We start from the raw sequence: 26,346 nt of genomic DNA on the forward strand, positions 1-26,346 counted from the left end.
TGACTTTTTTTAAGTCTGTGCTAAACACTTTAGAAGTCACATGCCAAGTAGTTCCAGAGCTTTTAAAAAAACAGAAGACCTTTTCCCCCCCTCTTTAAGTCCTGGAATGAGAAACAGCCGCACAGTGATACAGAAATAGCACAGCAAGCCCTGGAAATGCCCACCAGTTGCTCAACATTTTTTTTTCTCCATTTAAACAGTTAATCTTCATAAATGAAGATATTTTACTCATGCGTCTTTGGCATTTCATGGGGGATTTTTTTCTATCTCTGAGGATTCACAGCTCTAGATGAAATGGCTCTTTTGTTTGTGGGAAGGAGAGAAATTCCTGTGGAGAAACCCAGCTTAAGACAAAACCATAATTTAGGCTGCCTTGAGAGGCATTTTTTTTTTTTGAGAGGTTGAGCTGGATTTAAGTGATACATGTGCATAAGTCATCATGATGCTTTTGCTTCCAGAGTATTTTTACCAAAACTAAATGAACTATGAAGAATGGATAAACAAGAGGGGAGAGGAAATGTTAAGCTTAGTTAGTTGTCTCATCATTCTGAGACATATTGCCTTTTTTGCTTTGAGGTAGTTTCAAACACAGACGAAGCAAATTATGCACTTAGGAATGTCTTGTTCTTCTATCAGCTGGATAGGCTATATTTGTTTCATTGATTTCTCTGTGCAGAACAGCAATTGTAGAGCTGGATCCTGTAAGTTCCTGTGTTTGTCTCCCACCTGCAATTTTAAATTGCTGATTTGACAGATTTATCATCATTTTTTTTATTATTATTTTTATGCTCTGTTTGCTGGAAATAGAAATATATGCTTGCTCCTTTATAAAGTGAAGCCAAAGACCCTTGCCTTGGGGCAGGAAAAAAAAATTCCTAATTTTCAGCCTGGGTAGCAAATCCATCCTAAAGGATCAGAGGAAATTTCCATGGTTTAAATTTCCTGCCCACACACCTTGATGTCTTGCATCACAGTCATTTTACCTCCTGCTCAGGGAAGAGTTGACAGGACATGTTTGTGCTGCTCCTTCACAGGTGACAAGGGGATATTTACAGTGACGAGACATTTCCCTACCCACAAGAGACTTTGGGACAAGCCAGAATGGAGGCTCAGGACTTGATTCACTTGCCCACACATAGTTGTCAACTGTCATTTGAGATGCCCAGAATATCCTGCCTGGCCTCCAGCTGCTCTTGCAGAAGGGCAGAGGTCTTGTCTCAAGCCCTTTATCATATCTGCCAGCCTCCCTCGGATGTTTCAAATACCTCAGGGCATTTCAAATACAACCAGGTGCCTGCATGGACTTCAGACTCCTGGCCCAGAGATGCACCATCCACACTTGAGCCTCTCTTTTTGAGTGGGAGGAATTCACACTTGAGTGGTGATTTGGCCGTGGAGCTTCAGGGGGAGGATGCTTGCTCTCACCCAAATCTGGATATCCACGGCATAAGATCCCTGCCTGAGTTAGATTTCTCAGCTTTTATTATGGTCAGTGAAAGTTTAGCTAATGGAGCCTGGAGCATAAATAATCTTGCACTAAAGTAGGCCCCACTTTTTCAGCTGAAACGCCCACTCCACTCTTCTGACTGCACTAATTTTATCTTTGCAGCCTTAAATACATAGCTCTCATGTAGAAATATGAGTTGCTGCCACCTAAAGTGAGATGAGCCCACTATTTCCTTTGTTATTAAAAGAAAACACTGTCAGGAGCGTGTTAAGTACAAATCCATAAATTTGTTTATGAAGAGAAAATTCGAAACACTGAATTTGATTGAGCTGTTTTCCTGGGCACATATCCCAGTATGAAAAAACAAGGCCTGAGTTCTTTTTTACACCCAAACTGCTAAATAAAGTCCCTTTAGAGTTCTTCTTTCCAGAATTCTATATTTTCTGCAAAACTTACAAGGCCAGCTTTTACAAACAATTTTCTGAAACTGAGACCTATCCTCGTGTCAGTCTGTACTGGGACACAGAGTCCTGAAAAAAGAAAGTACACTGTTAACCTAATTTTAGGCATAAAGGTTGGAGAGCTCATGCTTGTCAGTTTCCTGACATTCGTTGTTTTTTCCATAGGGCTGTGACCTGACCAAAGTCTCAGTCAGGGCCAGGATTTCAGCAGATTCTGTCTCTGTTCCATCTTTGCTTTTGTACAAATTCTGCCACCCCAAGAAAGCAGTCGTAGTTTAAAAAAAAAATTTAAAAAAATCCAACTTTGCTTGCATAATCTTTACTTCATCATGAGGCTCCCTCAGAGAGGATGCTTGAAGGGAACATATTCGTACCCTGATCCACCAGTCTGTATTTTGTCTGCCTGGTGCTATAAAATAAGAGTATAAGGCTATAGGGAGAGCAGTTCACTGCTTGGAGAACCTAAAATACTCTGTTTTGGCTCCAGCAAATGTGAAAACTGAAGACAGACTTGCACCAAATCCATGAAGAAAAGCTCTCTGCAAATTTAGAGTGACTCAAGCATAGATGTGCAACCTTAAAGTTGATAGCATAGCTCCAAATGTCAGTGGTTAAGAGCATTTAGACTTTTCCATGTATGCTCTTTCTTCTGGTTCTTGTCAATCTGCTTTTCACACATGTCTGTAATAAGTGATTTCCCTCCTCCAACTTCTTTCCAATCTATTCTTTGTCTCCTATTTCCATCTATTTCCCTATTTCATTCCACTTTGCACTCTTCACCTCTTTAACCTTTTCTTCATCAGTCATATCCCTTCTTGTGGCTCTGCTCCACAGAGGCACTCTCTGACCTTATTATACGTGGTCTCTCTGCCATCCTTCTTCCACTGTTATAGGAAGCAGTCTCCAGCAAGAATTTTAATGAAAAACATTCTAAGAAAAGTATTTCCTTCAGAATTTTCCTCTTAAAAGAATGTAAAACTGAAGATTTTGCACTAAGGTTCATGTCAGAATAATAGTGTGTCACTGGGTTTTTTAACAGGATAAAAGCAAAAGGATGAACTTCAAGGAAAGTTCTGATTTTCCTGTCTGTCTTTTCTCCATTCATAGGAACACTGAGCTATTTAAATAAAACCAAATATTGTACTGTATTTGATATTTTTCACATATTTTAGTAGTTTTCAAGTGCTGTTTAATTTATTTGTTGCTGAGTTTAATTATCAATAATACTCACAAGTTTAGCTATACATCTGTTTAAACAGATTTCAGTTTTAATAGTAAAGTCAGTTACTATAGTTTTCTTCATGAAAGGTGAGAAAACACCCCTTATCTATTGATCTGAAATAAAGAAGAAAAGAGAAGAAAGTAGATGCATTCCCAGTGTGCATTATTTTTCCTCTCTGTTGCTGATAAAAAAGCACACATTTTATGATAAATAAGCATTAAAGTGGGATGAATGGACTCAGATTTTAAAACAAAGCCAACATGAGACATTCTAAAAATAAAAACTCTGTTGCAGTGGAGTTTTACCTCTTCTATATTGCAAGGCCTATGGAGACTTCTATTAAGTGCTGAGATTTCACTTCAAATGCATGTCATACTCTGAGTATTTCTGATTGTATGAACTGTGGTACAGCTTATTACAGATAAAGAAGAAAAATGAAATTGCTCTGCTGCCCTGCCCAGCAGGGAAAATGCTAACTTAGAAATCATCAGCTTTGGATGCTTTTGTGAAAGCCCTGTGACTTTCTGCCTATCCTCACCCCACCTGTCCCCAAGTACCTTTGTGCTTTCTCAGCCACCTTCACCTGCAGCTGCAGTGAGTAGAAAGGTGTGGACCCCTTGGGGGGTCAGTTCAGATGTTACTGAACTATTCCACAATGGAGGAGCTCCCCTGGTTCTCTTCTCCTTTTCTGTAACCAGATGGATTTCTGGGATGGAGCAACATCCCTGACCCAGTTTACTTCTCTAGTACAGACATCACCATCATCATTCTGTAATACAGACAGAACCGCTGAAGTTGACGTGGTGCAAATATAACATTTATGTTAACAAGAGAAATATATCAGCTGAATTCACACAGCAAACATATATTTTCTTTTGCTAATGCATGCATGAAGAGAATGAAGCCATTTCTGGAGGAGCACTCTGTTTCCTTAGTGAAGGTCTCAGGTGAGCATGATCAGGAAGGCTTTAGCTAATTATTTCTATATATATTATATACGTATTATATATATATATAATTATATATAAAAATATATCATTTTATATATATATATAGATATAATTATTTATAACTCCTCTTAGTTTTCATCAGGTTTTGTACCATGGATGTGCCTGAAAAATTACTCCCATCATTACTCCAGCCCAGCCCTTGTGCATCATTTGTCCTCCCCCCGCTGGCAACTTGACTCTTCCAGCTCTGCTTCACGCCAGCACTCTCCTACCAGAGCTGCCAGTGTCCCATTTAATCTGTGATAAATACAAACTGCTCCCAACCCTACTTGCCTAGGGGATATCAGCTCTATCTGCCACATTTAAAAATGATCATCCCTGTTGTTTAGAAAAACAACAACTCAGAATACCACCCTTGACTTTTCTCATTACTTACGGACTGAAATTTCCCCATCTGTCTTTCCTCAACTGTGTTCTTGAGAAAGAAATCCTGTCTTCTGTTTTCTTTCTCCCCAGTGAGCAAATCCTCATCCACTCTGACAGCTCATCTTGGAGGGACTACTTATTCTAGGTGGTTCCTTGCTCCTACCTGGAGATTTTTCCATTTCTGCCCCTCAGTGCACCTAATGGCTTTTCATGTTTTTTTTAAAAAAGAGCCCTTTGTCTCATTTTTCCACCTAACCATCCTCCCTCAAACAATGCTTTTTCATTTCACCTCATTCACAGATTTTAATTTTTGCCCTATCTCCTCTATGAGACACTTTAGTTCTTCATCACTGTGTATTAAATGATTCATTTGCTGAGAATTAATGGCAAATTTAATTTCTCAAACCCTGTCAGCCTCTGTGTGCCCCTCTTGATTCTGTCAGTCTCCAATAACTGTAAACTGCAATTTTTTGTTCAATTTTCAGTCTCTGAGCAGGAAAAGCTTTTGATTCTGCACCCTTTACCTTAAAACTCTGTTCACAAGGCCTGAGAACTCAGAGCCTTTGACTCTGAATTAGTCTTTTGACCCTTCGAGTTTTCTTTTCATTAAATTTATTTATTGCTGTCACCCACATATAACTACTGTGTTCTTCTACTTTGATCCAAATTCCACTAAAAATCCTAATTTCACATGCTCATTACATCCTGGCATTAAAAAAAAAAAAAAAAAAAATTTTAAAAAAAACCCTTAAAAAAAAATTCTGGTGCTTCTTCCATGATATTTTGGAATCCCAGTCCTACTCTGTTTGAAGGACTGGGGCCTGGGAAGGGCACTCAGTGGGGCTGGAGGGGACAGGGCAGGAGCACTTTTACAGTCACCTTGTGTGACAGTCCTGTGCTGCCCTGGACTGTGAACTGCTCCCACAAGATCCATTAAGTGTTCATCTTGGAATTCACTAAAGCCTGTGCTTCCAGACATCCAGTGTCTGGAATGCCTGTGCATCCATCTCCAGTGATGGGGGCTGCATGTCCCTTCTCCCTCAGTCTCCTGACTCACCCTGGCAATATGCAGAGGAGGAAGGAGGTCTGTGATTCTTCCTGTCCTGGTACAGGGAAGAGGAAATCCATAGAAAAAAACAAAAGGCAAAGAAGAGCAAGACTGCATCTGCCAGGAAGTCTAATTCACCACAAATATGAAAAAGACAGGAGACTGGTCTTTTAAAATCCAGGTTGCAGTTGATCATCCTCTTAAGCTGCAGCCCCTGGAGCATGGGCAGCAGGCTGAAGTTGGGGGTTCTCCACCTTGACTCTCCTGTCATGGCACCACAGCTGTAGTGATGTGTCCAGCTCTGGAGCCCCCAACACTAGAGAGACATGGACCTGTTGGCAGAAACCCAAAGGAGGCCATAAAGGTGCTCAGAGGGCTGGAGCACTTCTCTGCAGCCAGGCTGAGAGAGCTGGGGGTATTCACATGGAGAAGAGAAGAGTCCAGGGATACCTTAGAGGCCCTTCCAGTGCCTGAAGAGTCTCTAAGAGAGCTGGAGAAGGATTTTGAAAAGGGCCTGTAGTGACAACACAAGGGCGGAATGGCCTCACACTGACAGAGTGCAGGGTAAGCTTAGATATTAGGAAGAACTCCTTACTTACATTTTATGGCTGAGCAGTGGAGTCTTGAGACTCGTCCTGATGATCAGAAAAATAATGCTTTCTTTCCCTGCTCTCCTGGAGTTTAAGCCTTTGACTGACAATGCTGACAACTACATAGTCATCAGATACTGTATGTCATTGCATGCAGCTCCTTGTCCCCAAACTGGAAGAGGTTCTGAAGCCCCCCCAGACCATCCCACATCTGCACAGAGACACAGAATTGCTCTGCTGGCTGAAAAGATGCCTTGCCAGGCTTCAGGTATTGCAGCAGTTGCCACTGCTGTTTCCCTGTCAGGAAACACAATTATCTTCATGAAGAAGTGAAGAGGAAGACTCACGCTGCATTTCTTGAACACAGGCACAGAGATTCACCCAAGTAGAAAGGAATGGCAAGATGCATTTAACCTCATTAGTTTCAGTAGGGCTGACTTTGTGCAATCCATCAGTGTACAAATACATTAGGGGAACTAAACTATTTCCACATCTCATTTACATAATGGATGGGATGTGAAATGAGTCCTATGGAGGAGAAGTGCCCTGGAGGCACTAAAGTTTATCACAATATGTAAGAGTTCTTTTAGATCATTGCATTAAATTTCCACTAACAAGATAACAAATTAATTGTCTGCATTACTGTACTAACCCAAAGTGGATAAAGTGTATGATTTCAGCAGAGGAAGGCAGCTGTTTAAGACAGCTTGGTGGTTATAGAAGGAGGCAGAAGAGATTAGTGTGTCTCCCAGCATTTGTATGCCATGATGCCAGCCCTCCTCCTGCCTCTTTAAGAAATCCAGCTCTTCTCTAATCTGATGTAGGACTTGAGCTTTATTAGTGAAGTGAGGGAGAATGAGTAAATCAACTGTATCAGACAAGCCTCAGGACATCTGGAAATTGATCATTCTGCAGAAATAAGCACTCTGTGTTTATTAGCTGGGAGTTCATCACTATCACTTCTTTTTATTCAATTCCTACGAGATTTCAAAGCTATCATCATAGTATTAGCTCTTCTGACTGTGCTACTGGAGATAAAGATCAGAAGATCTATCTAATGATGGCTTTCTCAGACTCCCTCTTTCTTTCTCTAAAGCTATTCTGATTTAAAAAAAAAAGGTAGGAAAATAGCTAGAATGAAATAAAGCAGACTTCATCTCTTAAATTTTTGCCTGTTGGCAATGGGAGTAATTTTTTTGTATTAGTATTCCACAGGCACTCGGTTTTATTCAGGGGGACACATTCTGCAAAATAGAAAATCCCTCTTAGAAAAGATGGAATTTGAAGTTTTTAATGTGGTGGTGGAAAAGGGAGGAAGATAAAAGGACTTAAAGTCATAAAGCAGTGCTTTACATTGAAAGTACAGTTATTTTAAATGATAATACACGTCAAATAGAACTCAGGGAAATTACTTCCATAAGTTAGAAAGGTAATAATATTACTTTAAGAAGAATAATTACTTTCCTTAACTACATTTATCACATAGTAATTCAGTTCTCCTTTCTGGAATATGATGCAATGCCAAACTTTTGACTGATTTATTTAAAACCAGCCTTAAGAAAAGATTCACCAAGATATGAGGTTTCTTCTGGTTCTTTATTCCAAACTAAGAAGTTATCAAAATGCAAATACTCTCACTAAGTGCATGTTTAGACGTGCATTCCTGTACAGCTGCATTGCATAGCTTCATTGTACAAAGACACTGGGAGGAAAATAAAAACATCTGTAAGAGTTTTCCAATATCAATGGTCAGATGCATAAACAATTTAAGTATAGCCACGGATTTCCAGAAATCTGTGGGGAGTACAAATCCAATCCAATGAACTCTCTAAAGAAAAATCTTCCCTAGTGGAAGCTTCACTGAGATCAATTTTTGTCAGCTGATTTTTTCCGTTTTCCAATGGCAAATTAACATTTATTATCTCTTTTGGACTGGCACTTTGAGTTCCAGCCTGGGTGCATGTTGTGCTAGATTCTGTACACAGATTAAAGAAGAAAAGGTGCACATTGTCCAAGAATCTTTCTGTGCAAGTAGACGATGAGAGAAAACAGATGAATGCAATAAGCAGGATGATCATGATTTAACAGTAAAGCAAGGCAAGTAAATTAATCTATTTGTTGTGAGCCCAGCACAATGCAGCTGGACCACATTGCTTGAAAAGTTAGCACTTAATAACAATAACAATAATTACCAGGTCTTTAAAATTAATGTATTCATTTCAGTTAGAGCTCATAAGTTGCTTAGCCAGTGAATGAAAAATGCTATAAATCTTTAAGAAAAGGCCAATTTCAAGTCAGCATTGTCTTCCCTCCTACGCAAGCTTTCTGCCAGTTTGCCCTGAACTAGAATCATGCTTCTCCTGAATCACCTTTGTACTTATGATTATGGTGATTATTTCTTTATAATCATACCGTCACTGTTTTAAGCTCCTGATAAAATCCTTCATGTCCACCTCCGCTTTTGAAGCTGTCCTTCCCCTGTGCCCTTTCTCATTATATACATAATGATGTATTTCCTTCCTGCTTTGCTGCCCATTGTTCGCTTGCATGTGCATGTGGTGCTGTCTGTGCTATCAGTAGGACTCAGGGGAGTTAAAGTTTGGGTCTTTCATGGGATGAAAAGAGTTCTGATTTGGAGGAAAGGCACAAAGATTAACACATAGGTGATAAATAAGGTCTGAGTCAGGCCACAAGTGTACACCATGGAATCATGGAATGGTTTGGATTGGAAGGAACCTTAAATACCATCTTGTCTCGACCCCCCTGCCATGGACAGAGACACCTCCCACTATCCCAGGTTGCTCCAAGCCCTATCCAGCCTGGACTTGGACACTTCCAGGGATCCAGGGGCAGCCACAGCTGCTCTGGGCACACTGTGTCAGGGCCTGCCCACCCTCCCAGGGAAGTATTTCTTTGTAATATCTAAAACTCCCCTTTTGGAATTTAAATCAGTTCCCCTCTGTCCCATCACTATCCGGGTGTGCAAAAAAAGTCACTCTCTGGATTTTTTTTTGAAGCTCCCTTCAAGTACTGGAAGGGGCTATATGGTCTCCCCAGAGCACTCTTAATCTGAAAAACTCTCATTTCTTCTCAGCCTGTCTCCATGGCAAAAGTGTTCCAGCCCCCACAGAATCTTCTCTCTTTCTGAGGCAGTGCCAAAGAATAAAATATACTGATTCAACGAATGAGCATGTGAATTTTATAGTCTTACATCCCTGTGACAGTGTTGGAAATTACATATTTTCACCTGGTTCTTAGATGGGTTGAACTAGGGCCTTCTCTTACCTTCTGAACAGAGCAGTCCAATTGACAGGAAAAAGTGCAGTGAGAGGTGGTGATGCTACAGCAGCAGGTCCACTGAAGGACAGACATTCCACTACTGCAGTGTGCATCAAAACCTTGTCAGCAAATTGCTGCACCTCTGTGTGTTTCCAACAATGCCTCTGCATCTCTGCTTGCACTCTGGTATCCATGAAATAAAACTGATGGCTCTCCCTTATTGACTGCTCCAGATCCATAAATTACCCTTATTCCTCAATATATAGGAGATTTTCAGTGAGGTGAGGGATACAGGCTGAAGAAACCAAGCTCCTAAAACAAGAGACAGATGTCTGAACCCATGATTCACCAGTGATGAGCTGCAATTGGGCCATGTGGACTTTGAAGTAATTAATTACATTTGTATCTCTTCTGTAGGGGAAGGACTTTCCTCAATGATTTGTATGACCTTGCTAAACCCAGATAGGTGGTAATTGAGCAGCAACTACTTCTTCAGAAGAAACAGAATAAAAATATTGAAAATATTGACTCACCCCAAAGGCAGTGAGCAGCACTTTGGTCTTTGACCTTTAAGCATCCTAGGGTAGTCAATAACCTGGCTGTTAGATGCTGTGCCTGCCACTGATTTTGATTTGGGAGTAGTTTAACCTTGAACCAAGATCTAAGTAACCACGGCAACAGGAAGTTGGCCTCTCCATCCAAGGAGTGGGGATCCATAAATCAAGGTCCCTAATGCAAACACTGTGTGCAGGTAGAGATTTGAGAGGATAAGTGGTTTGTGGGGGATTACCTTTGAAAAAATGAGTGATTGTCCCTTGATATGTTGAAACACAGCTTCACAGACTTTTTTCTTTTTTTATCAATAGAGGTCAACAGGTTACAGCTGCATGTTTTCATACGGCTCTTTATATAGGCCCTTCAGTTTAATTAGAACCAGATGTTGAATTTATGAGGTTGTTAGCATTATTATGTACCATATGCACGTGCATATATGTGTGTGTGTATTGATACATGCACCCACATGTGCACATTTCTTGTGCACCCACTACACTCATGAATAAATATTGTTTAGGCACAAACCCAAGCACTGTGTAGTGGTGAAACCTCAGGTGTGCATGCACAGAGCTCCAAAGGGTAATTACCTAGTCAAATATCTCACTTATTCTGTGGGACACTGCTTTATTCAATGTATAGAGCTCACCTAATGAACAGCTATTTGGGAGCTGGATTTTCCTCTTGCTATTCAGTGCGTGACATCATGTCTCATTTATTCCACATTTCTAAGCCTCGGTATGAATAGATGAATGTTTCATGAATGTTGATAATTTTATTTTCAGAGGACTGCTCTTGAGATGGTATATTATTGTTCTCATTTGCACTAGAGAAGCCGAGCAAAGAGAGATTGAAGTTTAATGGATACAATTTGAGATGCTTAATACTAGATTTGAGGCTCTGGAAAGATGTGTGGTCTAATAGGCAGAGACTGCTCTGTTTATCTCCACCAAGCTGTGACCTGTAACACTGTCTCACGACTATTTCTGCCCTTTCCTGCCCCCCTTAAATCCACCAGCTGATATCAGGTCACGTTTTCATCAGGACTCCTATCCCAGACTGGCCCATTTCTAGCTCTGTCTTTCAGACTCCTCTCACTGTAGCATTTCTGTGCCTGAATCTGTAGGGATCTCTTCCACAGCTTCTGAAACAACCCACAGATCTGATGATATTTCTCATTTTACGTGCCTAAGTTCATAGGGACTGTTCATAGCAGCTCCAAATAGCAAATATAAGGAATTTTTGGTTGATGTATGGAGAAGAGGAGGACAGTGAAGAGACACAAAAGGGAAAAGGGTCTGGAGAACCAGGAGCAGCTGAGATAGCTGGGGGGGCTCAGCCTGGAGTAAAAGAGGCTCAGGGGGGACTTTTTCACTCTCTACAACTCCCTGACAGGAAGGGTACAGCCAGATGGGGTCAGACTCTTCTCCCAGGGAACAAGGGACAGAACAAGAGGAAAGCTGTGCCAAGGGAGGTTTAAATTGTATATTAACAAAACTTTCTTCACAGAAAGGGTCGTCTAGTTCTGACACAGACTCTCAGGAGCAGTGCTGGAGTTCCCATCCCCTGGAGGGATTTAAAAGCCATGTGGATGTGGCACTTGGGAACATGGGTTAGTGGTGGCCTTGGCAGTGGGAACAGTGGGACTTGATGATCTTAGTGAGCTTTCCCAGGCTGTGTGAGAGCACCTGTGGAAAGTCTTGGAGGAACCACCAGGTGCTGTCCAGGTGCAGCCAGGGATGGCAGAGGGGTTCAGTGCTGCAGGGGATAAAGGCCCCCACCTGCTGACCTGACCTGCTGTGCCAGGAGGTTTCCTGCTGGAGGAATATTGTGGAGATATGCAAAACCAGATCAGAGTGGCAAATCAAACAGAGCAGAGATGTCAGGAGACTTTCATGACTGACCAAGAAGCTCCTGAGAAATTCAGGTACCAAGAGAAATGGAAGCAGGTGACCCAGAGGATGAGATCTACAATGTTCAGGCATGCAGGGAGGGGCTAAGGAAGGCCAAGTCCACCTGGAGTTGAATCTAGTGCAGAAAATCAACAAGAAATGTTTTGACAGGTACATGAAGCAGCCAAAAATAGCCTATAGAAAATATGGGCCCCTTGCTGAATGAAACAGGGATCCTGGTTGAAAAAGATCAGCAGAAGGCTGATTGTCCTCTTTGCCTTGATCTCTGCTGGTAAGACTGGCCTTTCAGAATCCCAGGCCTGTAATACTGATGTGGAAAGAAAACCTACTCCTGGAGGAAGATCTGATTAGGGAACAGTTACATGAATTGGACAGGCATAAATCCATGGAATTTGGCAGGATGCACCCTAAGGTGCTGAGGGATTTGGCTGGCATCACTGTGAGGATACTCTAGGTTGTTTTGAAAGATTGTGGTGATCAGGAGAGGTTTCTGAGGGCTAGAAGAGAGGAAATAGTCCAATAAGGTCAAGAAGAAAAAGCAAGAAAGCAGCAAGGCTGTTCAGTCTCACCTCAGTCCCTGGAATCTGATGGAGTAAATAACTGTGAAGAGCATTTCCAAACATATGAAGGAGGAAAAGATGACCAGGAGTAGTTATCAAAGATCTGTGAAGTGGAAATCATGCCTCACCAATCTGGTGTTTCTCATCTTGACTTTAGCAAGAGTTCTGACACTGAGTTCCATCAGCTTCTTACAGACAAAATGATGAATCACAGGCAGAATGAATGTACACTGTGATGGACTGAAAACTGGCTGGTCTCAGAGGGCTGTGATGGGTAGCACAAAGTCCACTTAGAGACCAGACACTAGAGGTGCATCCCATGATATGGGGACTAAAAACTTTTAATATGTCAATTAGTGAGCAGGGTGGCGGGGTAGAGAGCACCCTCAACAAATGTGGAGAATTTCAGAACTCAGAGCAGTGGCTGATATGCCAGAGGCATATGGACATATGGGAGAGAGTCCAGTCAGAGGCCACAGAGATGATGAAGAATCTGGGATATTATCTCTCTTATGAGGAAGACTCAGAGAGATGGGATGTTCTGCCTGGAGAAGAGAAGGCTCAGGGGATTTTTCCACATATGCAAATATTTGATGGGAAAGATTTGAGAGGATGGAGCCAGATTACTCTCAATGCTGCCCAGTGACAGGACTAGAGTGAATGGGCAAAATCTGAAACATTAACACAAATTATTCCTGAACAGTGTAGATTTACTGAGGGGATGAACAGTTTGTAGAGAGAGGTTGTGGACTCTCCCTCCTTGGAAATATTCTCATTTAGCCAGATGTGGTCCAGGGCAGCCTTCTGTGGATGACCCTGTTAGAGCAGGGCAATGTGGGCAAGGTGGTCTCAAGAGGAGCTTTTCAACCTCAGCTGCTTTGTGATTTTTTGAATAATTGTATAATTTAGTTGCCAAATCGGATGCATTTTATCTGAGGCTCATGTGCAGGTTGAGATCTGAAAAAGGAAGGAATTTATGAAGGATTATCTCTGATAAATGAATATCTGTTCTAATAATTTTGAAGCCCAACATCACAGAGACTGGGAGAGGTTTCCAAATTTCCATGCCAGGAGCTTAAATTTCACATATTTACAAGCAAACAAAATTGTTACAAACTATATGAGAGTTTGAGAAATACTGTTAGTGGAAGAATTTGCCAGCTATAAGTGCATAACATTTTTGTGGAATATTTAACTTCTTTGGCATTATTTTATGACTCATTTATTCTGCATGTAAACTGTAGGTAGCAAGATATATGACAAACAACTCTTTCTTTCTTTAACTCACTTCCCTTTGATGAGCTGCAAGGCAAATTTAATTAGGAAGGGAATTCCTGAAAAATAAATGCAACGTGCTCCGGATGGGAATTGCATATTGAGGTTGTTCCTGATGCCTGCTCCTTACTCAGATGAAACACCCACTAAGTCAGGTGTTTATAGCAGAGAAGTATGTAACTATGTGTGGAGAATGAACTACACAGGAAATGATACATAGGCATTCCCATTAAACAGAGTTATGAAGGATATCTGTCTTTGTACATGTATCAGAGTATATGGGGTTTTTTTCAGAAGAAAAATTACTAACACAGAATGTTTTCTTGGTTTAGCATTGTTTATAGAGACCAGTGACTATACATCCTTCAGCAGAATTATCAAAACTTAATAACAATTATGATCCTTGCTAGTATCAAGACTGTATTACAGATACGTCCACAAGGAAATATGGAAATATATCAGACAGCAACTGACTTATCTTTTTTTCAGATATATTCCCAGACATGTTACAGCACTAATACTCATCCAAATTTTGTTTTCCTAGGAATTGCAGGTCCCCACTTAAAAGCAGACCAGACTTCACTTCATGGTAAAATGGAAAGTTCTGCCTGTAATGTGATGACCAGAAGGAAACCAGCAGCTGTTGATAGCGTTGCAATGCCAAGTCCAGTATTATCTCTCCTACCTTCATCATCAGCAACATCTGAAGCAGGTAATGCTGTTTTCACTCCACTCCCTCTGTTTCTTCCCCATCTTCTTCCTTCTGGAGCTGTACAATATTTTCACCCAATTCTCTTCCTGATTGGGCTGAAAATGTGATATGTAATGTGATAATCAGGCTGTAACATCTCCAGTGCTTTCTCACCATGATTGTGGTCTTGGCACATCAAATCTATTTTATTTACACACCACCACTTGTGCAATAATGAGGATGCAAGTAGCACCAGTCTGTAGGGTCTAGCAGGACACTCTGAAGAAAGACTCCTGGGTTCCCTCCTCAGCCCCATTCTTCATTTCTTTTAAATGCTCCCATCCCTGTAGCATGAGCAAACCAAATACACAGTGAATAGCTGAGGAGCAGATGAGATTTTGTACTGCATACTTCAGTGATTTTAGCATAATATTCTGCCTTGCAAATGCAAAATTGTCTGGGGCAATGAGCAGTGATTTAAAATACCAGAATAAATAAGTCAGAATAGCACGCTTTTCTATCAACTTATACTTTGTGCTTCTATTTTGAATCAGATCAGAAAGGTGATATCTTCATACTGTTGGAAATTGAGCCAAGTCATTCAGGCATCATCATGCCTTTTCTTGGGCATGGATAGAGAGGTTAATCTTGTATATTGTCTTAATTTCCAGTGAATGGGGAATCCACAGTTCATTACCCTACATGCAGCCATTAGGAGTTTCATAATCTTGTCAAACTTTTGATGTCACATTCACAAAAAAAATTTGTATCACTGACTTACAGAATTATTGCATATTTAATCATTCAGCTGAAAGTGCTTTTTCAACGCACTTATTTTTATTTCCCTCTCACTTCCTGAATAAATTGTGAAAACCAGGGTTTCATGCTGCAAATTAGCCTCTGTAAAGATAAATTTTTATATTTAAAAAATCAGGATTGTCTGTTTAGTCTTAAGTACTTTCCTATATATAAACCAATGACAGATTTTTAAAGCGGCAGAGAAGGAAAGCACACAAATATTTTATGATCCGTTTCAAGATGAAAGTGTATGCTTGACTGCATAGTTCATTCTTTCCATTTTCAGAAGTCTAATTAAATTGTTGGTTTATCTGTAGCCCAGATGTTGAAATAATTTAGCTGAAAACTGAAAGAAACTGTGTTAATGGGAAAACAGGACAGTGCTATGGGTTTCCTGTAATTAATAGGAAGCTCTTTGAAAATTTCTCCATTCAATTCAAGCCAAGAAATTGACCCCAGCTTTGAGCAGCCTCCTCTGTGCCATGTTATTGCAAGTGGCCTCAGGCACCTCCGAAGGGATGGAGAATGACAGACAGCAAAAGGATTTTAGGGTTTCAGACATAACAAAGCCATCCAGAATGAACTTAAGGGGCCAATGAGGAACATCCAAAGGGTCTGATCTACCTGGGCTCACCTCCTCCTTCATCATCACTGCTGGAGTGGGTCTTTCAGCCTCCTCTCAGCTCCCCTTGGAAAGATATATTTTTGGTAGGAACGTCTCTCTTTGATTCAGAAGCTGTTTCCAGCATCATATCATTCCTGTATGGCTTCCCAGCATGGCCTGCAGCCATTTCAATTTGTGAGACTGAGCCTCACTGCACCTGTGGACCCCGGGGAGGGGAGAAACACCAGACCTCCATGGGCCTTATTTGAAATGTGTAAAGCTGTGGTTTAAGGCTAACATTGGTTCTTGCTTGTTTTGGGGCTAGGTGGGGTTGTTTGGAGAGTGGGGAAAGGATGAAGCAAAAGTATAAAAGCTTGTGCTGCATCGTGCATTTCTAGTTTCTCTTCATTTTGGCCTGGGTTTTGCTTTTGTGGAGGCAGACCAGAAAAAATTCAAAAAAATGGAGACCAACACAGACCAGCTTGGGTCCAGGGTTGGGCAGGGTCTGTCTGGATTAAATGGAAAAGATTAATACTTAGCTTTGGCTTTCAGCAGAGTAGCATGTCACATGGCAATATAGGAATATATTTTATATCAAAGATTGCTCACCAAGAGCTTCCAGATGAGTTGATAACACCTAATGGCTCTCACTTCAATACTAGTTTACTTTGGCAGATCTCCCTGATATTTTATCATAGGCACACCTCATCAAAGCTTCCCCCTGCAGGCCCATCAGACTATTTCTGCATAGTCTTCCTACACCAAATGTAGAATCAGATGTCCCTGACATTCAATAATCAAAATAATGTTGGGTTTCCTAATATCTCATCTTAAAAGCCTGACCTGAAAGCATATGTACTTACCCAGTACATGCATTCTCACTACTGGCAAACTGTGTAACAGCTCAAAAGATTTCTAGAGCCTGCAAGTTCAGATGCTTGCTAGGAAGAAAGAAAAAGAATTATTAGTAGCTTCTAATAAGCTCCCTGAGAAAGCCATAAACACCCCAAAGCACTTACAAAGGAAAAAATAGTGCAGTAAGCCAGCATAGAACAGCACAGGGTTTTTTGGTTTTTTTTTCCTAAATGTGAAAATGTGTTTCAGCACAAGATGAACAGATTTGTGAGTTTGAAAAGTTTTATAAGGGCAAAAAAAGTATCTAAACATGAAGGAATACACTGAAAGTGGTGTTCAGTGCATCCATTTACATGCAGGAGCAGAAGCCTACCCATAATTGCCTGCATATCAGTTAATTTTGGGGAACTGGGCAGTTTGGCAGAAGGCAGGTGCCAACCTCTGCTCCACTTGGGCAGTGTCTATTCAGAATCAGGCTCCACTCACGACTCTCAGCCTGAGTGACCTCTTGAGGGCCTAAGAGGGTTTCAGGATGGACATGAGCTCTGTGTTCTTATTCAGCATCAGGACATCAAAACAATGTGCAAGGTTATCTTGAATTGCATTGAGTTCCCATTTTAGGGTTTGGAAGCTGAGGTCGTCCTCTACCAGCTGTACAGACCAGGTCTCCATTGACCATGTTCAGGTGGTAACACCAAGCTGCAGAAACAGCTGGCTACACATAAATCTCAGTAAAGACATAACATCTTTGCATCTTTGCTTTATTTCAATTTTTTTCCCCAGTTCCTTGGCTTGCTTTCTTTCCAATGAAAATTGAGAGTAAAGCCAAATCTCCTGGTATCATCATGATACTTTGCAAGCTTTCCTGTATTTCTGCTAAATTTTCCGTTGTCAATCACCAACTGAAAAAATTCAGCTTTACATTCAGAAAAAAATTGTACCTCAAATATTGGAATTAAAAAAAAAAAAAGGATTTGAAAATGTGCCCTGACAATAGAAATAAAAGGTAAAAGGTGGACTGTGAATTTGAGGAGTGTGCCAAATGTTTGATTTTTTAGATCTTCTGACCTGAAGCTACTCTCAGGATATGGGTGGGACTCAAAGGATTTGAATACTTAAGGCTGAAGATATTGGGACTACTTATGTCAATCACCAGTGAGGACAGATGAGAATAATCATTTTCTGTGACAGGGACTTAACCTTTTTTGATAAAATTTCTGGGAAATAGCTTGCTGCCACTTGCCTTTAGGGATCTTGATTCCACAGTTTTTAGGGGTGACCTACTTGGGAAGAATTTTGTGCAACTAATTAGCTTCTCCTGAGCAACTTGGATATTTCATTTCCTTTCTCTTTTCCTTTGGTACCAAAATGACTGCATTCCTCTTTTCTTTTGTCCTTTGTGAACCACAAACTGCAAATGGGTTTTATTTTTCTTTTTGGTGTGGGGAGTGGGTTACATATGGAAAATGTATTTTGTTTTGTAATTAATGAAAACCAGACTTTGGGAAGTTGGCCATCCCAGGTCTTTATTTATAAGAGAGCATATGTCTGTGTTTTGTTTATGACTCACTCCTACTTCTTACATTGTAACTTGGGTTTGTTTATGCAAGCTCTTTGCTGAATCCAAGCAACATGGTGGTATAAGAGCCAATAATTTATGTTCTCCAAGAGGGGAGGCCAGTGAATGAGGTTTATATGCTGAATCTGTCACAGCCCATAGAGAGCAAGAAGAGATTCTACAACTTGACAGCTTCTGGTTATCTACAGAAAATGCTACAATAGCAACTTTATTTAAACTACTGCTGGAAGATTAGCCTGTTAGCCATGAAGGCAGAGATAACCCCCAAATGAACCTTCCTCAAAATCTTGCCTGCTCGGGAAACTTCAAGGATTTCAAATCCAAATGACTGCTTGACAGTCAGGTGTAAATTAAGTTTGCAAGGAGACGTGGGCTGAGGTTAATTTAGTGGGATGTTTTATTCTTTACCAAAAAAGAAATTCTGAATTCCATCATTTCTTTCCCAGCAGCACAGAACGGATATGCTAGGAGTGAAAGGGAGCACCAGTTATTGCAATAGCAGAATTAATACATTCTGCTTGCCTCACAGAGGGGTAGTTACTTCTAATCTGTGTGCAAATCCTGAACTCTGAACAGATGCCATGTTCAGGAAAGGACAATGAGACAATTTAGGCAAAACAAGCAAGGTCTCGTGTCCTAAGCAAAGGACAAGGAGCCAAGAAATTCTGGGTACTCTTCCCAGCTCTGACAATGACTCACAACGTGATCTTGGCAAGAAACTTAACTACTTTGGACTTCGTTCAGATCTAAAGTAAGTGATCTGAACCAGGACTGAGCTTACTTTGGGGGCCATTAAAGTCAATTATATGACTGAGTAGCTTCAGCTAGTATCTGAAGAGATGATAGTACAGAAACCCAGGCAGGGGTAATGAATTTGCCACAGATGAAGTGATGCACACATCTTGTCTCTGACCACTAGTTTCAGCAACAAACACTCTTCATACTAACTGGCATTCATGACAAGAATTGCAGATATCAGGATTATATCTTTGGGGCACAGAAGGTTTAATTGTTAAGTTGGACCAATATGAAAGCTATGTTAAGCTTCCTTCTCCCCTATTAAAGGTTGAAAAATGAGAATGAAGCAAACTCATGCTAAAATGCTGTAGCAAAAGCTTTGTTGCTTTAGAAGAGGGAACAGGCAGAGAGAAATCTCTGAAGACTACTTATATGAAAGTTGTATCTTCATCTACTCTTCATGGTGCTAGAAGGGGTAAAAGAAGACTTTCCAATCACTGTTGTTTGACTCACCCCTGTTTCTCTCCTTGTTTCCCAACAGCCAGCTCACCACTGAAGAAAAGGTTCAAGCGCCGTGAAATCGAAGCAATCCAGTGCGAGGTGCGCAAGATGTGCAACTACACCAAGATCCTGTCCACAAAGAAGAACCTGGATCATGTGAACAAGATCCTGAAAGCCAAGCGGCTGCAGAGACAATCAAAGACAGGCAATAACTTCGTGAAGAAGAGGAGGGGGCGTCCTCGGAAGCAACCCCTTTCCTTTGACGAAGACTCCAGAGACCAAATGCCCGTTCTGGAAAAATGCGTTGACCTTCCGAGCAAAAGAGGTCAGAGACCAACACTCAACCCTTTAATATTGGAGCAAGCAGCCACTCAAGATACAATCATGGCCACCATCGAGGCTGTCATACACATGGCTCGAGAGACGCCACCGCTGCCGCCTCCTCTGCCTCCTCCACCCCCTCCACTCCCTCTCCCTCTACCCCGGGCACCCCGGGTTGGAAAAAGAAAAAACAAGTCCCCGCAGGAGGAAGAGGAGGACGTGAAAGTGAAGCGGCACCGGAAAGGCAGAGGGAGCGAAAGTGAAGGCCTTCCCTAAGGCCAGTGCACCTCGTCAGATGTTGGGTGCCCACAGTGGGGCACGCCAGGACTGGGGGACAGGAGGTGCACAGTCCGCCTCACCCCTTTGGCAGCACCAGACTGACCTGTCCCTTCAGCAGCCAGAACTCATTGCAGAGAGCTGTCCCAGCTGCAGCGCACATCTTTCCTCTTCATCGCTTTGACCCAAGCCCCCCCCCAAGGAAAGAGGGGGGAAAGGCGCGGGAAAAGTGGGGGATACAGGGGAGGAGGATGTGTGTCAAAGTTGGAAAAAGCATGAACTCTGCCGAGTTTCCAAAACTAATCTGAATCTCAGCATTGCTGTTCTCATACCGTACCCAGAGGCTGGAAGTCATCCTCGCAGATAGCTGAACGTTGTCACTAAGGGTGCATGCTCGACTCTGATTCTGTTTGGTGGGCCAGGTGAAACTAAGAGTAACTTTACCATAGTATAAATCACTGTAAAAAAAGAAACAAAAAAAAAAAAAAAAGAAACAAAAAAAGGAACACAGAAACAAAGAAACAAAGAAAGAAACAAAGAATGAAACAAAGAAGAAAAAAAACCAACAAAAAATAATGTAATTTTCTCAACTGTGATATTGGTTATAACCTATTTGATTTTTTTTTTCCAGTTTTATATACCTACCAGGCTTTGGGACAGCATAAGCCAAAATGCCTGGCTCCTGCTAGAACTATATATTTCTTTCTCATTTACTTGCCTAGTTACAACTAGCTGCAATATAGGCAATAGAAAATTAGAGCCTTACACGTGTGCACACTCATTCCGAGTGCTATCCCAAGAAATGATGGAATATCACAGCATTTAAAATAAGGTATACACGGATATTCGGTTACAATAGCACGTTTATATGAAGCAACTTGGCAATGGCATGTGAAAAAGGGGTCATCCATCAGCCAAGTTGTTTTGATGCTCGGTACATATGAGTAGAGAACAGCAAGACACTTCTGGGGAATAGTTATAGTAAACATGGAAAAAAAATCACCAAAAAAAGAATATAAAAGAGATAAAAGAAAAAAAAAATAGGACAGAAAAGAATAGAATAAAAACCAGGACCCAAATCTACCAAGTTTTTATCAACTGCAATTCCCAGTGAAATTAACGGGAAAACCAGAATATGAATAATTTGCTTTGGGTAGCAATGCCTTGATATTATCTTTTAAAGAAAATAGATAAAGTAGATTGTTTTAAAAAAACTATAGAACAAGCCCTATGGATAATAGATCCTTTCTTGGCAATTATTTCTGAAAAAAAAAAAAAAGAAAAGGAATAAGTGTTCTTATCTGAAAATAGAAATAAAAATGTTCAAAGGGTATCACCACTGCAATTGTATTAATGCCACTTTGGACATGTTCTCCAAGTTGTGGTTGCCTTAATAAACTAAAAAATAATTTTTTTTTTTGTACATAATGTAATTATAAAGCTCTCAGTCTGCATGGATGCAAACTGTGTGTGACAAATCGTCTCTTTAAATGGTCAGTTCAAATTGTACATTTCTCATTCAAGTTGTCCGTTAGCCATTGATTAAACTTGGGTAAAATACCCAAGCTCCATATCCACAGCCCAATTAAAATATTTCACTAAAACAAAGATTGAACAAAAAGCTGTTCCATTGCAGTGTCAATGCTTTTAAAAAAAGAAAGTAAATTGTTGAAATTTGAAATAGGTACTTTCAACTTTATTTCCTTTCTTTTTAAATCCTGTGGTGCACTCAACACCTAGCATGGCAAGATGGATATTAAAATGGGAACAGGGAGGGAAGATTCCACCAAGGGAGGGGGGATTGGAATTACTTTATGGTTGACAAGCCAAATGCTATTCCCTTTTTCGAGAAATCTTGAATTGGTTTATTGCCAAGGAAGCTTCATATAGCACGACACTAGAAAAAAAAAAAAAGAAGAAGAAGAAGAAGAAGAAGAAGAACCACAAGAATACCCCACCAAAAAAACAAAACAACAAACCCAACAAAAAGTCCCCACAAAAAAAAAATATTGTGTTTCTATTCTGTTATTTATTTACAAGAATCATATCAAGACTATGGTGTTAGAGGAACACTGTAAACATACAACTCGTTGTTTTTTAGAGACTGATTTTTCTTCTGTGATAGCACCTTAGCTTATTAAAACTGAACGCATATGGGGATAGGATTGCGTCGGGGAGCTGGAAGAGGGGATGTATTTTTTTTATTTTTTAAGACTGGAACAAATTTTGAGGTCCTAACTCCTTAAAACTGATAAGAGGGATCGCAGAATTTTGTTTCCAATTTGTTTTGCATCATTCATCATACCTATTTGTGCTTTTTGTTTTCCAATTAATGCAGCTTAGAAATAAATTGGCTGGTTGCTCGTTCTGTTAAAACCAATTTTGCTTTTCAGCTCTCTTGAATTAGCACAGTGTTATTGACTGAAGTTCTAGACTTGCAGAAAAAAAACCCTAAACCTCATTGAACTCCTCTCTTCTTCCTTAAAAAGCATTGGATTGAGGTTTAGTTAATTTATAAATATTTTATTCCCAATCTCCTTTGGGCTTGAAAGTAGGTGACAGTCACTTAAAATGACAGAAAAAAATCGTGAGTTTGGCATTCCAGGCAGCTGAAACTAAGCCAAACAATTTATCCTTAGTTTTATTTCCAGTGATGTCCAGGTAGCATTGAAGGACATTTCAGTGTGTAGTGAGTGAAAAGAAGGTCTGAAGGCAACAAGTTCTGTCATCAAACGCCCATCGTGGCTTCAAGAGGGTCAGAGTGCCCTTAAGGGCTGGATTTGGGATAAATCTGGACCTTGCTGGACACACTGGGATAAAACTGCCCCAGGGAAGGATAATTAAGTGGCTGCTGCCTCTCATGCTCCTGAGATTTGGGAAAAGAATGCTCTTATCCTTCCAAAAAGTGCTATCCAAAAGGCTGCTAGAGGCACAGTGTTTAAGGAGAGCGTCCACACGGAGGAAACAACCCCACAGACTCTTCATTGAGCAAAACCATGAAGAGGTCCCATTTGTCCTAGAGAAAATAAGTTCAGGACTTGGTAGCTGAAAGCTCTCAGCATGGGATGGGCTCTATCCAGAAGATCAAGGTTTGTGTTTTCATGGCAAGAAGGTGCTGGTGGAGCATGGTGCTGTGGTTCAGCTTTGGCTGTTTGTCCACACAACACCCTCATGCAGCTGGTCCTGGGGTGACAGGGAGAGTAGCTTGTTAGTGTCATAAAAAGCAGACTGAAAATACTGTTAGATGGCACTCAGAATTTGTGTTCTGCATGTTGCATAGTCTATAAAGATGATAAGCAAGTTGCTGACAGAATAATATTTTAAGGCGATGTACTACATGCAGATCATAAAGGATTTAGTTTTAGGGCTTAAGGCTAAAATCCCACTCCTGCCATTTATTACCCAACAATATTCCAGTAATGAGCTTTTTGATTTTTTTTCCCTTACCACAAGGAAGATTTAGTGAGGAACTCTCTGGATTCTCTCCACACACTTTCCAAATACTGTATAAAACTGGGGTGAAAGCCCTTTTGCTTACTAAGACCAAAAAAACCTTTCAAACACCTCCACTGTGTCACAGATTAGCACACATCTGAGCATGCTTCAATAAAAACACAAAACAGTATCACGTGGCTGTGAGCCATATGAAATGAGGCCACGGGTTTGCATCCACTCTGTGGGTCTTTTATTCCTCAATCCAGTGTAAAACCAGAAATGGGGATATATATTCAGGGAGAGAGGAAAAAAAAGCAAAAAAAAAAAAATCAACAAAAAAAACATTACCACTTGTGTCTCCAAGACCTTCATGCTGCCAGTTTCTTGAGCCCTTCAATATTAAATTTTCTGTGAAGCACCCTGCATGTTTTTGGATAACTGTAAAAAAAAAAATGGAAAAAACAAATGAAAGAGGTGAAAATAGTCATCAGCTACCCGGGTATCCTACAGCATGGCCCATTTGGCAGAAATGTTGTGGAACATAGAATATTCTAACAGTGAATATTTGGGTAGCATTTGGTGCAATGAGTGCCAGTTCATCACGGGTACTTCTGAGCACTACAATAATGCACCAAATGAACAGAAATCACTGTTACAAACACAAGGATTTCCCTAACACTTATTTTCACAGGCCCTGTTTCAGGACTGCACTTAAGCTCAACTAAGGAGCATCCTGAAGAGTTTGAAGAACAACTAAAAGAATACAGGGAAAAGGGAAACAAACAAAAAAAATTAAAAAACAAAACCAGGCTGGTTTTCTGAATTGAAAAAATAAACATCTTGCCCTTGTAATGCCTCTTCTTTCCATATCATCCAAAAACTGGGGTGCAGCAGTTCTGAGATAATTAGAAGCACATTTCAACAAAGAACACATATTGGAGATCTCCTTAAGATGCCTGCCTAGTTTGCATAAAACACTACGTAGAAAAAAAAAGAAAAAGAAAAAAATATAAAAACATGAAAAGAGCTGCCAATTGGACAACATGGGGAAGCAGTTCAATCCCATGTTGGTTTGTTTTACTTTTCTTTTTCTTTATTTTTTAAGCTATTTCTTAAATAATAAATGCACATGAAGTGTTAAATATGTATATACTGTATTTCAAAAAAATTAAAAAATCAAACGAATGGGGCACAAGATTGTTCTATAAGTCGTGCTGGCTAATTTTTAGTTTGTATTCATAAGTGGTTTTTAAAAGCCTTTTTTAAAGTGTAATTTGCATGTTCTACTTTGATTGTATGTAAACATATTTTAGAGCAAAAAAATGTATTTGTATTTTATTGAATATAGAGGCAAGAAAAAAACTTGTACATTGTTTGAAATGTTCTTTTTGTAACAGTTTTTATTCATGAAGCATTTTTGTACATTTAAAAATGGATATGGACTTGATGTTCTTTGAGGCTTAGATACATCTGGCATGCTTTAATGTCATGCTCCTTCATGATCTTAGATGTTGGTTTTTAAACATTTTTTTCTAAAACAAAGCTCAGTCTTTTCGCTACCAAATCAGGTTAGCACAGTATAGAGCACTTAACTAAAAAAAAAAAGAAAAAAAAAAGTTAATCCTATTCATATGTTATTCATTGTGTGAAATTAAAGGAATTCAATTCAGTCTAACATGAGTTGTGAATTCTTTTGTCTTATTTTCCATCTGTTTCCCATCACTAGGGAGTTTAATAGCTTTTGGGATACTAATACCATGCATTCACAAACCCTCTTTATGGTAATGGAGAAAAACATGCTTTGGTTCTGTTCTTTTTTATTTTCTCTCTTTCTTTTTTTTTTTTTTTTCAAATTTTTCCCAGAATATCCTTAAAAGTTAAAAATGGACTGTGCCATGGGCCCCATGGGCAGAGAGGGGCTTCAGTGCAGTGCCTATCACGAAAAGGACAGAAACATCTCCAGTCCAAATGGTGTCCTCAGGCACCAGCAGAGAAGAGCTTGCCACCCAGGTGGGATTTCCACTCCAGAAGCAGATGGAGCATCCCTCTCCAGATCCCTGCAGGGAAGGCAGTCCCAGGGGCTGGGCTGTCGACAAGGGGGTGACGGGAGCCAACTCTCTCCTCACTGAGCATCAGAGAGGAAGGGCTGTAGGCCAAGGGGTATTTTCCGTTCAGTGGAGCCTCATGCTGTGACAATGGCACAGGCCACAGCTCGTTGTATGGTTTTAAGTTTCCTTTCCAAGCTGCTGCTGCAGGCAGCCAGCCTCAACATCCACGAGCTCCTCCACAGCAATGCCAGGCTTCATCTTTCTCCTGCTCAGAGAGAGTTCTCCACCTTCACCCGTGGCTCAGCAACCTCATGGAAATTAAATCTCACCTCTTGGAGAAGTCAGTGATGCCCAGGCAGGATAGATAACTTAGTGTCCTCTCTCATTCTTCCGTTTTGGATCTTTGTGGAATGGACTGCCCTGGTGGAACCAACTTGCCCAACTGCAAAGACAACCCCTCTGGCTGCTGTTTTGACAGCTGTTGCTTCATGTTACTGTAGTAGATCTGCTCCAAAGACCTCAAATGTGATGGAGTTTATTTTCTTTCTCTTTTCTCTCTCTTTCTCTGTTTGAGACATGCATAGCCCCAGCTTTTGACAACTTCCAAAAAGTGCTGACATTTTGGCTCAGTTTTTTATCAGAATCTGTGATGTATAAGCTATTGGTCTCCAACTCTAACCACATTTTAGTAAAAAGCCTGTGGTAAAGCTCCTTAGGAAGCATCTGTGAACTGTCAAGATATGTGTTTGCTGCTGCAGTATCCCAGGACTGTTCTCT

The 26,346-nt window shown here is 40.5% G+C and overlaps 1 protein-coding gene across 2 annotated transcripts in view; it reads left to right on the plus strand.

Annotated features, from left to right (window-relative positions):
- SETBP1 (SET binding protein 1) overlaps positions 1–25,191 on the plus strand; it is a 267,483-nt gene extending 242,292 nt beyond the window's left edge. For both annotated transcript variants that reach the window (XM_039733312.1, XM_039733313.1), the window contains 2 exons: positions 14,268–14,435; positions 19,530–25,191. In XM_039733312.1, the coding sequence (XP_039589246.1) occupies positions 14,268–14,435; positions 19,530–20,086 (725 nt within the window). In that variant the 3' untranslated portion in view covers positions 20,087–25,191. The remainder of the gene's footprint in view (positions 1–14,267; positions 14,436–19,529) is intronic.
- Positions 25,192–26,346: the final 1,155 nt, after the last annotated feature.

This window comes from Passer montanus, unplaced genomic scaffold (genome assembly GCF_014805655.1).
Source record: "Passer montanus isolate IOZ18808 unplaced genomic scaffold, ASM1480565v1 scaffold86, whole genome shotgun sequence".
NCBI classification, from domain to species: domain Eukaryota; kingdom Metazoa; phylum Chordata; class Aves; order Passeriformes; family Passeridae; genus Passer; species Passer montanus.